At 36.5% G+C, this 13,343-nt stretch overlaps 1 protein-coding gene across 4 annotated transcripts in view; it reads left to right on the forward strand.

The window, feature by feature from the left end:
* Nucleotides 1-13,343, forward strand: part of spidr (scaffold protein involved in DNA repair) — a 384,626-nt gene that overhangs the window by 12,181 nt on the left and 359,102 nt on the right. For all 4 annotated transcript variants that reach the window (XM_039754491.1, XM_039754492.1, XM_039754495.1 and 1 more), the window contains exons 3-4: nucleotides 7,052-7,109; nucleotides 9,036-9,245. In XM_039754491.1, coding sequence (XP_039610425.1) covers nucleotides 7,052-7,109; nucleotides 9,036-9,245 — 268 coding nt within the window. The remainder of the gene's footprint in view (nucleotides 1-7,051; nucleotides 7,110-9,035; nucleotides 9,246-13,343) is intronic.

The raw sequence follows: 13,343 nt of genomic DNA on the forward strand, positions 1-13,343 counted from the left end.
CTTATTGTTTGTATCCTTGCATTGTGTGGTACAAGGAAAACATTACAGCTTTAAACAGATTCAGCTCTAGATCAGACCAAGCAGTCAATCATTTTCTTTCTATGCTAACATACAAGCTTACATGATGAATTACTGGATGTGGCTGCTTTGATTTTTTTTTTTCTTTGGAGCTGGTGTAGAACAAAGCTACTGTCTATTCAGTGGGATATCATTTAAGGTGGGAATTTCTAAATTGAATTTTAATGACATTCAGAAAGGAGACATCATATACAGCATCCCATGAGACTGTAGGTTTAGTCTTAATCATTAACTCACTCTGTGATCCTGATCAAGTCACCCAGTGTGCTGGTTCTGTGCATGTTAAATATATCTGGAACAATTTACTATAGTCGTGTAGCTGTAAAATTCAATGGAATTTTTGAATCTTGCTGTTCAAATTTTAAATAAGGCAGTTAATCCACATTTAGAAACTGTGATAACAAAAACTATTACTAAGTTCTGACTGTTTAGTCAAGGCTTGTAGTTAAAATTCTGTTAGTGAATTTGAGCTAGTAATAATTGAAATAATTTGCTAGCACCATCATTTGTCAATTTATTTTCTTACTTTAGTTAGTAATATACAATAAATGAAGTACTAAACAAAATACTGTAGTAGATTTCATGACATTTTGATTAGTCCTGCTGCTTAGTGATTGTCTTTGTGAATTTTACACTCCAGTAACCACCATATTCTTCTTCCTTGACTACCTCAGTCAAGGGTCTGGCTCCATTTGATCCTGAAATAGAATACGTTTGTTGTAAAAATGGCCAAAACAGTTAGAAATATTGGACTGCTTGTTCCATTGTTCTGTTTATAAGTTTATCTTGCTGTAATTTAGTTAATAGTGCAAATCATTAGTGTTTGTTTTTTTTTTTTTCAGAGGTAGCAAACAACCCTGACCGCATAAATCTTTGCCACATTTAAGAAATTATTTGAAATTTTCATATCACATTTTAAACCACTAGGTGGAGTAAACCTCCACTCTTCTATCATTTGTGGTTGCTCAAAGCTTTCTTCCAGCTGTTTATTTCACTTCCACAAGCATGGACGTCTTCAGCTGAAATTTTTATCTAAATATAGTTTTCCATTTGTATTGTGTTAATTCTTATTGTTGGTATTGAATTCATCTCTTGGTATAAAATTATTAATTGTTTTTAGTTTGATTCCTTTGCTTGTACTCCAATTTCGTAAAGCCAGTTTGGAGTTTGTCAATTTACTTAACAAACGTGTGAGATGGAGGTGTTCTGCAGTGGGGGGGAGATTAAAGTACTGTACATGGGACACAAACACAGTGAGGAAGTTTCAATTCTACAAGGACAATGACCAGATATGGGTTTTAAACCAAGAGCGGTGAATATTTAACGGTAGCAGCACTAACCACCATTCCACAAGGACACTGTGAATGTTTATTTACTTTACAATAATGTTACATTTTCAGAACTTTCTTAAATGATGATCTTTGAGTAATTAGAAGCCTGCAGTAAGTCCAGCTTTCATCATCACTCTATTCGATCTTTGCCTTTTTTGGTGTTTGATACTTTTATATTGCTTTTAGATAGGGAAAGATTTTTAATCTTAAACTGGAATGGCAACATTCTTGCAAAGTGCTTTGGAAAGATCAATACAAACACAGGACACAACGTTTTTTATTTTACAGAATTAATATTTTCTGTTGTATATTTTCTGTCTGCACTAATGTGAGATATCCCATACCTGAAAATCCTATTCTTATTTGGTAAAATATATAAGCAAGCAGTATTTATGCAAGTAAAAATTTAGAAGACAGTGCTAAGTGAAATACTTTGAATACGATAAGCATTTGTCGAAAGAATACCACATGCATTGGTTTGGTTCAGATGTGAGGTTAATTATTCAAATTGCTGTCTGTGAGTAACAGAAAAACAACTCAATCCTTGCTTGATTTATCGAAAAAGACTGTTGTAATATAAAAACTGTTAACGTAATGAACTTTTGAATAGCAGTCGTGATATCTAATTTGTGATGTATTTTCTGTATTTAAGTGCTTTCCTTAGTGAAATTTATTGTGATTTTTCCATAGGGATGCATTAATATTACTGGTTGGTAAATGTTTTTGTTTGAAACCTCCCCCTAGGTAGTTGTACTCGATATTAGCTTTGTCTTACAGCCATGTGCCAAGCAAATCAGTAAGTGACTAGAATCTTCTTCTCATGCAAAAAGAGGGAAAGAGCATGTAGTAGAGGACAATTTTAAGGCAATTGTTTTTTTGCTAGGTAAATGAGGACTTAAACAGTGCAAAACCTCCCTGTTAAATACATGGTTCTTATACTGTATGTGTACGAATCAGATTTCCTTATGTGTTTGATATTTGTGCTCCTTCTGGGTTATTTTTATTTTTACTAGAGCTGTCACATACTAATTTGGCATTAGAATATATTTGAATTACAAACCGGTTTCCAAAAAAGTTGGGACACTATACAAATCGTGCATAAAAACTGAATGCAATGATGTGGAGGTGCCAACTTCTAATATTTTATTCAGAATAGAACATAAATCACGGAACAAAAGTTTAAACTGAGAAAATGTATCATTTTAAGGGAAGAATATGTTGATTCAGAATTTCATGAATTCAAATCCCAAAAAAGTTGGGACAAGGCCATTTTCACCACTGTGTGGCATCTCCCCTTCTTCTTATAACACTCAACAGACGTCTGCGGACCGAGGAGACCAGTTTCTCAAGTTTAGAAATAGGAGTACTCTCCCATTCTTGTCTAATACAGGCCTCTAACTGTTCAATCGTCTTGGGCCTTCTTTGTCGCACCTTCCTCTTTATGATGCGCCAAATGTTCTCTATAGGTGAAAGATCTGGACTGCAGACTGGCCATTTCAGTACCCGGATCCTTCTCCTACGCAGCCATGATATTGTGATTGATGCAGAATGTGGTCTGGCATTATCTTGTTGAAAAATGCAGGGTCTTCCCTGAAAGAGATGACGTCTGGATGGGAGCATATGTTGTTCTAGAACCTGAATATATTTTTCTGCATTGATGGTGCCTTTCCAGACATGCAAGCTGCCCATGCCACACGCACTCATGCAACCCCATACCATCAGAGATGCAGGCTTCTGAACTGAGCGTTGATAACAACTTGGGTTGTCCTTGTCCTCTTTGGTCCGGATGACATGGCGTCCCAGATTTCCAAAAGAACTTTGAATCGTGACTTGTCTGACCACAGAACAGTCTTCCATTTTGCCACACTCCATTTTAAATGATCCCTGGCCCAGTGACAACGCCTGAGCTTGTGGATCTTGCTTAGAAATGGCTTCTTCTTTGCACTGTAGAGTTTCAGCTGGCAACGGCGGATGGCACGGTGGATTGTGTTCACTGACAATGGTTTCTGGAAGTATTCCTGAGCCCATTCTGTGATTTCCTTTACAGTAGCATTCCTGTTTGTGGTGCAGTGTCGTTTAAGGGCCCGGAGATCACGGGCATTCAGTATGGTTTTATAGCCTTGACCCTTACGCACAGAGATTGTTCCAGATTCTCTGAATCTTCGGATGATGTTATGCACAGTTGATGATGATAGATGCAAAGTCTTTGCAATTTTTCGCTGGGTAACACCTTTCTGATATTGCTCCACTATCTTTCTGCGCAGCATTGTGGGAATTGGTGATCCTCTACCCATCTTGGCTTCTGAGAGACACTGCCACTCTGAGAAGCTCTTTTTATACCCAATCATGTTGCCAATTGACCTAATTAGTGTTTATTGGTCTTCCAGCTCTTTGTTATGCTCAAATTTACTTTTTCCAGCCTCTTATTGCTACTTGTCCCAACTTTTTTGGGATTTGTTGACACCGTGAAATTTTGAATCAACATATTTTTCCTTTAAAATGATACATTTACTCGGATTAAACGTTTGATCTGTCATCTATGTTCTATTACAAATAAAATATTGATATTTGCCATCTCCACATCATTGCATTAAGTTTTTATTCACAATTTGTTTAGTGTCCCAACTTTTTTGGAATCCGGTTTGTAATTGTACACACCTCTTTAATAGCTAAAATAAAAGTTTCAAATCTCACCACTTTGTTTCTTTTCCTTTGTATCATTTGCTGGAGGACTGACCTGTGCAGCTAAATGTGAAATCCTGTTTTGGATGCTTTACTCAGAGAAGCCACTTACAATGAAGTGACCCCTACTACTTCATCATGCTAATAACAAATAAAAAAATAAAATCGGGTTAGAGTCATTTACTTATGAGCAACATGTCACTATGAGAGTTCTAACTGTGTTGGAACTGGCAATGTGCTGTTATTTCATATTATGTTTAACATGTGTATGCACTGATTTGCTGCTGCACTGAATTTTGCAGACATCATCCCTCAATACTTCAAACCCTTGTAAAACTTTTGCTGCAGCGTCTTTAATTCTCTTCTGGTTGCACTTTACATACCGCTACTATCAATAGATAAACCTCAAATTCAAACAAAATGTAACTCCTCTGCTATTGTGATGTTTTTTTGGGTAGAAAACAAAATGAACAACATTGGAAAATGTAAATTATGGGAAGGACAAACTTCAGTGGAGGTGCCAACTCTATAAATGTTAATGCTAATAATTAAAAAATTTGGATGTGAACGTCAGTAGACTTTACACCTTAGGGGCCATGTTACCAAACTATTCTATAACATTTCAGTAACTATTTACCACTCTGATGCTGATCTTTGTGTTCATAAAAATGGTCATTACGACAGCAATTGACGAGAAAAATTCATAATTAATTGCAAGATTACTGTATTTGAAAGTTCCTCTAGAGTGCCTCATTCTATTGCATAATTTGGCTCAAAAACTAATGAGCACATTGTCCTCTCATAACAGGCTTATTTGTCGAGTTTGATATTTTTCTGTTCAGCTGTTTTGGCTCTAGACCATCCTCAAGAAACTGTGACACACAGACAGACAGACACATACACACACTCCTCATTGAGATATTGGTGTTTTTGGTTTCAAGGGATCCTGAAACTTTGTGTTCAATTCCGTGCTTTTCTTCCTTCCACTTGCTTTGCTCAGGATCCCTTTATAACTCTGAGTGCGGCGTATGTTAATCATGGTTTGCAGAGTGGCAATGTGAAACTTCTTAGTAGATCTCAGCTGCACACTAACAGTCAATTTGCTGGCCTCCACATAGGACACTATTCGGATGCGCGTCAATACAGCCTTGCATTATCAGAGAGCCTGAGATGTACTGTTTTAACAACTAACTCACATCAACACACCTGCAGATCAAGTGAGGCGAGAGCTAGTGAAACTCTGTACGAACAAGGCTGCAGGGCTGGATGGAATTGGCTCTAAGGTACTGAGAACATGTGCTAGCCAGCTTGCTGGGGTCCATTAGCGCCTGTTCTAACTTTTCCTGTATTTGCAGAAGGTTCCCCAGCTATGGAAAACATCAGTGTTGTCCCAATGCCAAAGATAGGACATTCGTGTGATTCCACTAACTTCAGAATAGTTGCAGTTATTTTGTACATAATGAAGATCTTGGAGAGACCGATCCTGAAACAGCTCTAACCCCTAGTTTCAAAACAGCTTGATCCTCTCCGATTTGCCTATCATGCATATGCTGTATAGCTGTGATCTACATGCTCCATAGAGACTTTTCTAACTTTTTCAAAGCCAGTACCAATGTCAGAATAATTTTCTTTGATTTTTCCAGTGCCTTATCAATATACAGTATAATATTTCATGTGGAAAAAGCTCGAAACTGTGCATCTTTATTTTCTCCTCAATATCCTGGCTCATAGACTACCTGACTAATAGCAGTTTGTGAGGCACAGGAACAGTGTGTCAGAAATGGTGGTGTGTAATAGTGGAGCACCTCTGGGAACTTTTCTTTCTCCATTCCTATTTACCCTCTTCACAATAATACACTGCCAGTACAATATCAATGTTTGCCATCTACAGAAATTCTCAGATGACTCCTCCATCACAGTTGATGTACTGGAGGCTTGTGGAGCACTGTCTTGTGGTGCAGGAGGTGGCGCGGAGCTACATGTACCTAGGGTTCACATAAACAGGAAACTGGACTGGTCTGACAACACAGTGGCACTGTACAAGGGCAGAGCAAACTGTGCTTCCTAAGGAGACACAGGTCTTTTGATGTATGCAGCAGGCTCCTAGAAATGTTTTACCAGTCCATAGTAGTCGATGTGCAGGTAGTTGTCGACATACAACTTATGGGTCTTCTAGCCATTCGTCTTACAACTGCTACCATTTAGGCAAAGGCATGGATAAACAACACCAGCTCTGTATGCTGTGACTCATTCATCTTGATCTCAGTTTATTATTTGCAGCATTTTTGACTACATTCAGTTACATATGTCTTACAAGTTCAGGAAATAAGGCAATTGATCATGACACAAAAATGAAGGTGATCAAGCAGTAAGAGGGAGGAAAGTAAGCAAATGCAATCAGATATGACTTTAAGTTAGCCCATTGTAACTAGTGTTCGCTGCACTGTGGCTTTGAATCCAAGTTAACCTCTGAAGCTTCAGTGTTGTGACTCACAATGTCCCGCTTCATTTCGTATCAGCCACCATGAAGAGGTAATGCAGCCACACTTGACTTATAACTGATAATAACAGGAATGCTGTTGTTATACTTATTCTCCAACTTACTTGAACTGTGTTTTATGTATTGGCCTGGAATTAAGGAATAATTCTGTATCTGAATCCGAAGTCAGACCGCAGTTGCAACCAGTATTAATGGCTTCTGTTCGGATAGCAGCTGCCTTCATGGGTAAATGTATACAATGGTACATATTAAGTAATAACTTACCTTGATGAACTTAATGGGGCATTTGAACTGTGTTCATAAAGGTGGCTGTGTGACCTAATAATTTTATTGTTTTGGTTCTGTGACATGTCATTTAGTGCTTCCATTTATACCATTTATACTGAAGATAATTCTTATGATAATTATCTTGCACAGAACGTAAAAGTTTGTTTCTTTTTCTTTTTTTTTTTTTTTTTAGCATGAAGGCTTATCTGTTAAAAAGTTGGGCACAGTGAGGCAGCTGCTTCCTTCTAAAGGTAACTAATCCCTTTAATGAAAAATGTTGCTTTAAAACTCCTCTTTCTTCTTTTAAGCTGGTTGTATTGCCAAATACAGCTTTATTCTGTTTACTGCTTAATGTCGATGTTTTTATGTGCTGTCAGACCTTTATAAAGGTTGCTACAATAATAATAGGTTGGCAGACTAAATAATCTTTGGTGATTTTAGCAAATTTAGTTTGCAGTATTTATGATGTTTTTATGCTTGGGCAATTTTTGCATGTATTGTAACTTGTCACTTTATCATATTTTATATTATTTGATTTTTATATCTTTGCAAACTTTTTCTTTTTAATATCATCAGATTATGCTTTTTTGCTGATGGCCTTTGCACTATGGTCTGCATGGTCTAGTTAATTTTGATCTAGTTTTTAGTACAGCCCTATTTAGTTGAACCTATTTGGCAAAAACTATATAATCACAATAGCTGAATAGAAACTGGCTAGCTTTCTTAAGATGCATTTTGATAGCTGGCAGAATTCTATGAATAAAATAACTCTGCTTTAGAGAAAAAGAGAATGAGCAGATTGAGATGAAAATATTTTGTTTCTCCTTGCCACTTATTCAGGCTGCTTGAAACTTGGCATTCAGCATGCTCAAACCTGTTCTTAATTAAGAATGCTTGGGATTCTGCAAACAAAAACAGTAATTTCTTGAATAGCACCAAATAATTCAGGAAATCATAGTGCTTGAGATCCACACACTGACCCAAATCCACTACTAAGCATTTTGATAATTTTATACAGGGGAGATGTATGTAATGTGTTTTAGGAAGTTACTGTGAACCGGGGAAATTCTGAAAGACTGAAAAATGTCAAATATTATCCCGTTATATTAAAAGAGTGACCGGGCAGATCCATGCAACTACTGTATAGGCCAGCAAGGTTAACATACAGTACATCACAGATAAACTAATGGAAGGAATTATTAAGGGAAAGACTGAGCAATACATGGCATGAACAGGAGTTTTACTGAACAGTCAGTATGGGCTTAGAAGAAGGAGGTCATGTTTTATCAACATGCTGGAATTTTATGAGGAAGCAACAAAGGATATGATCAAACTGGAATATATGATATTATTTATCTGGACTTTCAGAAAGCATTTGGTAAGGTGCCACATGAGGAGCTGGGCATCAAACTAAAAAGTGTGAGTTTAGGATGTTGTTTGTAGATGGGGGCAAAATTAGCTCAGTCACAGAAAGCAGAAGGTTATGATGCAAGGAACCTTATCAGAACTGGCTAATATTAAGAGTGGTGTTCCACAGGAGAGGGTGCTAGAGACACTGATTTTTTTAATTTAAATAAATGATTTGGAAAGGAATATAAAAACAAGCTGGTTAAATTTATAGATGGTACCAGGCTAAGTGGAGTTGCAGATAATCTAGAATCTGTTGAATCATTTCAGGACAGCAGCATACAAGCTTGAGCAGATTTGTGCCAGATGACATTTAATGTAATTAAGTAAGTACTACTTAATGTAGTAAGTGAAATGTTTGGATTGAATACACAATTGGAGGTCTGAAAATCTAAAGTACACCTTATGAGGATGATTTAGGAGTCATAGTGTATTTGACACTTTTAACTGCCAGACAGTGTTCAGAAGGCATTAGGAAGATTAATAGAATGATAAGTTATATAGCACAATGTGTATAGTACAAGTCCATGGAGGTTTTGCTAAAGCTTTATAACACACTGGTTAGACCTTATATGGAGTACTATGTACAGTTTTGGTCTCCAGGCTACAAAAAGGACATGACAGTGCTGGAAATAGTCCAGAGAAGTGCAAGTGTATATTTACAGTTAATAATTTAATTATAATGATATGACAGTAAAAGCCATGTATACAATTACGTTTTTATCATTTTATGTATTCCTAAATATCTGTGACATTTTTCTTTTTCTTAGCAAAATTAAAATGTCAAGAGAATCAAATGGAGTCTGACTTTTCATGGAGTTCCAGTGAAAGTGATAGTTGTGATGGAGAGCCCAGTAGTGCACTTCTGAAACCTCAAACTGACACCATGTTTACAACTCGGAATAAAGCTATTGTTAATTCATATAGCAAATACCTGCATATGATGAGTAATTTGAGGAGAGACTGCAACTATAGTGATGGTATGTATCCTGAACATACTCTTTAAATGTTTTTTTTTTCCAAATCCTACATTGATAATAGAATTTGACTTAAATCAGGTAAAGTTGTATATTCAAGTTTTCTGTATAACCTGACTGCTGCTTTTAGAAATTAATTTTGGGACCTGCCAGAAAAACAATGATGTATGAACACCCTATGAACCAGAAATGGATTACATTAATTTGATAGTGGATAGATATGTTGTGGCCTGATAATTAGGAGGACTGTATGTGCAAATGTACTGTATGTATAAAGCAGGGAGCTGTATCCAGCAAGGTCCAAGGAAAGACAGAGAAGAATACACTGGCAAGAATAATATATATTGTCATGTCTATGTGGGGGGGGGGAAAGGTAACTACAATGGTATAGTTTACCCTTTGCATGTGCAGGATTTCCCACAAAGGGTATAGATGGACACATAACAATTTGAGAATGTTGTAGTCTGAAATAGGTAATGTTCCCCAGAACACTAGTAGATAGCCTTGCATTTTACGGAATTCCCTGTCCCTCTTTATATAAAGAGAGTGAGTGACAGTTGAGAGAAGACTAATAGACCTCCTGGCCAAAAGAACAAAGCACATGGTCAACAGACTAAGAGAAACGTGGCGAAGTTGCCCTTTTAATTAGAAAGGCAGTAAAAGGGCTAACATAGTTATAGGTACCCTGTTAAGTGAAATAACAGATTAGGGATGAAGGGATGTAGTCTGTTGTCCCTGTTGCAAAGGTAGGGAAAATCCTGACCCTGCAGTTATTTCTAAAGCTAGGTTGGAAATGATCCGGTGATGGGAATTAAAGCTATATTGAGCTGATAGACTTGTTTAAGCTGGAATGGAAAGGTTAGTGAGAAGCAAGTTCTTGGTTGATGGTAAAAAGAAAGACCACTATATAGTTAGGGAGGAGGTGAAATTTGGTTGTTCTTTTTGTGTTTCATTAGTGGTAAAGTGAAAGAGTAAACTTAGCAGGAAGATGGAGATCAATATCTGTTTAATAAGTCCCTAAAATCTATAGATGTATTTGTGTTCTGCTCTGTTTATTTGTGATTTTTTGTTTTCCATCTATTTAACCCTCCCAACTCTTTAGCAGTTCAATAAATTAATAATAAATGGGTTTGTATATCTTGGCTTTCTGGTATATTATATATACTGTATATATATATATTCTGGTATTATATATATCTGTGGCAGAGCGACGGGCACTGAGCAGGCTCCTGTCAATAATGGAGAATCCACTGCATCCACTGAACAATATCACCTCCAGGCAGAGGAGCAGCTTCAGCGACAGACTATTTGACTCTTTAGTTCCACCCGAGGGGGGGGTGGGGAGTGGGGGTGGTAAACGTTAATATTATACAAAATTATTGTCTGTCTGTTATACCTTCATTGTTATCACTCTTTAATTTAATATTGTTCTTTATCAGTATGCTGCTGCTGGAGTATGTGAATTTCCCCTTGGGATTAATAAAGTATCTATCTATCTAATGGGGTTGCTACTGTAGTGCCCCCATTTTGCAACAGAATAATCACACTGTTGGAATTGTGACAATAGATGGCGCTATACCATCGCTTAACCCTACACAGACAGACACAGGAGGCACACTTATAAAAGCACAAGCTTTTTATTTTCTTCCCTCGTTGAGAACGTCTTCCCTATTCCCATGAGTACACAACACAGTCCCTAAGCACAAACACAATACTGTACTTTACTTTCTTTTCTCTTTTTCCTCCACTCCTCCTCAATAAGCTTCGTCTCCCTCTTCCCGACTCTGGCTCACCGAGTACCGTCCGCTGGCCCCTTATATAAGGCACCCGGAAGTGCTTCATGTGCTTGTTGCAGCACCTCCGGGTGAGGTAATGCTCTGTCCATACTTTCTCACCCGGTCCTTCCAAGGCAGAGGCGTCCCGACCTGGTAAGGACCCTGGCCATCCATGACAGAATATTGCAAATTTGTCAGAAAACAAAATGAGTAAGTAGCATCTTACCTATCAATAGTGCTTACATTTCTTAGAATTAGAAAGTAGTACATTAGACCATTGTTTACAAAGAAATTCCTTTGTTTTGGTACTTTAGGCTTCATGACATAAGCAATGTGAGTATTTTTAAAAGTGCTTTTTTGTGTGTACGTCCACTATAATTTTTCATGCAACATGGTGAAGTTTTACTTGATGTGAAAAAAATGTTTAAAAATATTAATAGTTGCATGACAATGGATTGTCATGAGTCTTTTGATATTTAGTTTTGGTATACACAAAGTGTTTGACTTGGCTTACTTCTACAATGAAACCATAAAGTATGCAAATTTTTTAAAGTTTTACAGATTTAACTCCAAGCATACTTTGTGCATTACAATTAATATTATGTATAAAGGCTTTTATTGAATGGACCCAACGCTCTGGAAGAGAACTCATTGAAAGAATAGTGTATATTTTGTAACCCTTCACTAAATGTCGCAACACAAATTGGTACGTGTCTATTGATGTACTACTTTTTCTAACTAAAATAATAAACCTGCATGTCTATTAATTTCAAAAGTATATTATATTGCACTTATTTTTAAATATTAATCATCTTTTTATATTTCGACAGCTGTTCATTAGAGTAACATACATTAAAGAGAATATAAATCAACAGTTTTATTAAATAAAAGACACAAATTTATATTGAAGATTGTCAGTTCTATGCAGATGTGGTTATAGAGACTCCTCAGCACTTAACATCCAATCAGACTTTAAGGTCAAATATTAAAATGTTGCACAGACTCGGTTCCCTTATTATTTGAGCTACTGTGACTTGAAAAAGAGACCTCAATTCTGAATGAAGCCTGATTTCTGGGGTAATATAACTCTTAATGCTCGACTTCAGGCGTCAGTCTATCCAAGAGATTAAAGTTACATCAAACTGGTTGTGAACTTCACAGAAAGGCACACAGTGGATCAAGTTGTGGTACATACAATAAATCGTAAATCTCTTTTCTGTTAGAGGATGAAAAAGATCTTGCTCCTGTTGTACCTACTTTTTGTTATAGTGAATTCTTGATGCAGTGCTTATGAAAATGTGAATCGTCGGTTTCATAGGAAAGGGATATTGGTAGAATTGTAAAGCTCATTTTAGTTGCAATCTCGATGCTTAAGTGTTCTGATAAAAGAAGTGAAATGGCTACATTGTTAATCCGTTATTCTGGCATATTGCTGTACAGTGCTTTAGAGATGTATGTACAAAAGTTATGTGTTCTTCTCACATTTAGCATAATTTCTACAATATTTGAAAGTCAAGGCGACGTACAGTAATTTAACAAGTAAAAAAGAAAAAATAAGGACACCCCCAACTTAAATAGCGGGTGTTCCTTCTTTCGGCACAAATAACTCCTTATAATTGTCTGTCAGTCTCCTACATCGACTTGGGTAAATTGTTGCCTAGTTCTTCTTACAGAACCTTTTGAAGTGTGCAATATTTGGTGGCTTTTTAGAATGTACTGCCTGCTTCAAGTGTCTGCACAATATTTCTATGTGGTTACAGTTGAGGCTTTAACTTGATATAAACCTCCATTTCTTTTTTGTGTTTTTTAAAGCCATTCTTTTGCGGATTTGCTTTATTTGTTTGACATTCTTTGAATTAAGTATGTGTTAGAAGCCACTATTAACAGTCTGCATGTTTTAAAACATGTTATAATTTTTAACATGATGCAAAACGATGAATAAATAAGAGTGACATTTCAAGAGTCTAATTTTATGATAAGTACAGTATTATTAGCAAAGCTAATAAAATTGTTACAGACTGTTAAGAGCTTACCCTGTGACCTTGGGTTATGAGATCACTGTCCCTCTTTGTATGTTTTAAAAAGCCACTAAAGGCAATTGCTGTAAGGAAGCACATTTTCCTTTAAAAATTTCAGCTCTAATATCCCCCTTTCTCACTACTGTAATTTTAGGTTATTCACTTTACTAGCATTTAATAGTGAATATGCTTCCAACAGTGTAAATATATAGGTTTTGGTTATGTAGATCTTTCAGCAGATGATAACATAGAATATTGAAAAAAATATCCGTTATAGATCTGGAGAGCATGGCATAAACAGAGGTTAT

Source organism: Polypterus senegalus, chromosome 5, assembly GCF_016835505.1.
Source record: "Polypterus senegalus isolate Bchr_013 chromosome 5, ASM1683550v1, whole genome shotgun sequence".
In the NCBI taxonomy this organism is placed as follows: domain Eukaryota; kingdom Metazoa; phylum Chordata; class Cladistia; order Polypteriformes; family Polypteridae; genus Polypterus; species Polypterus senegalus.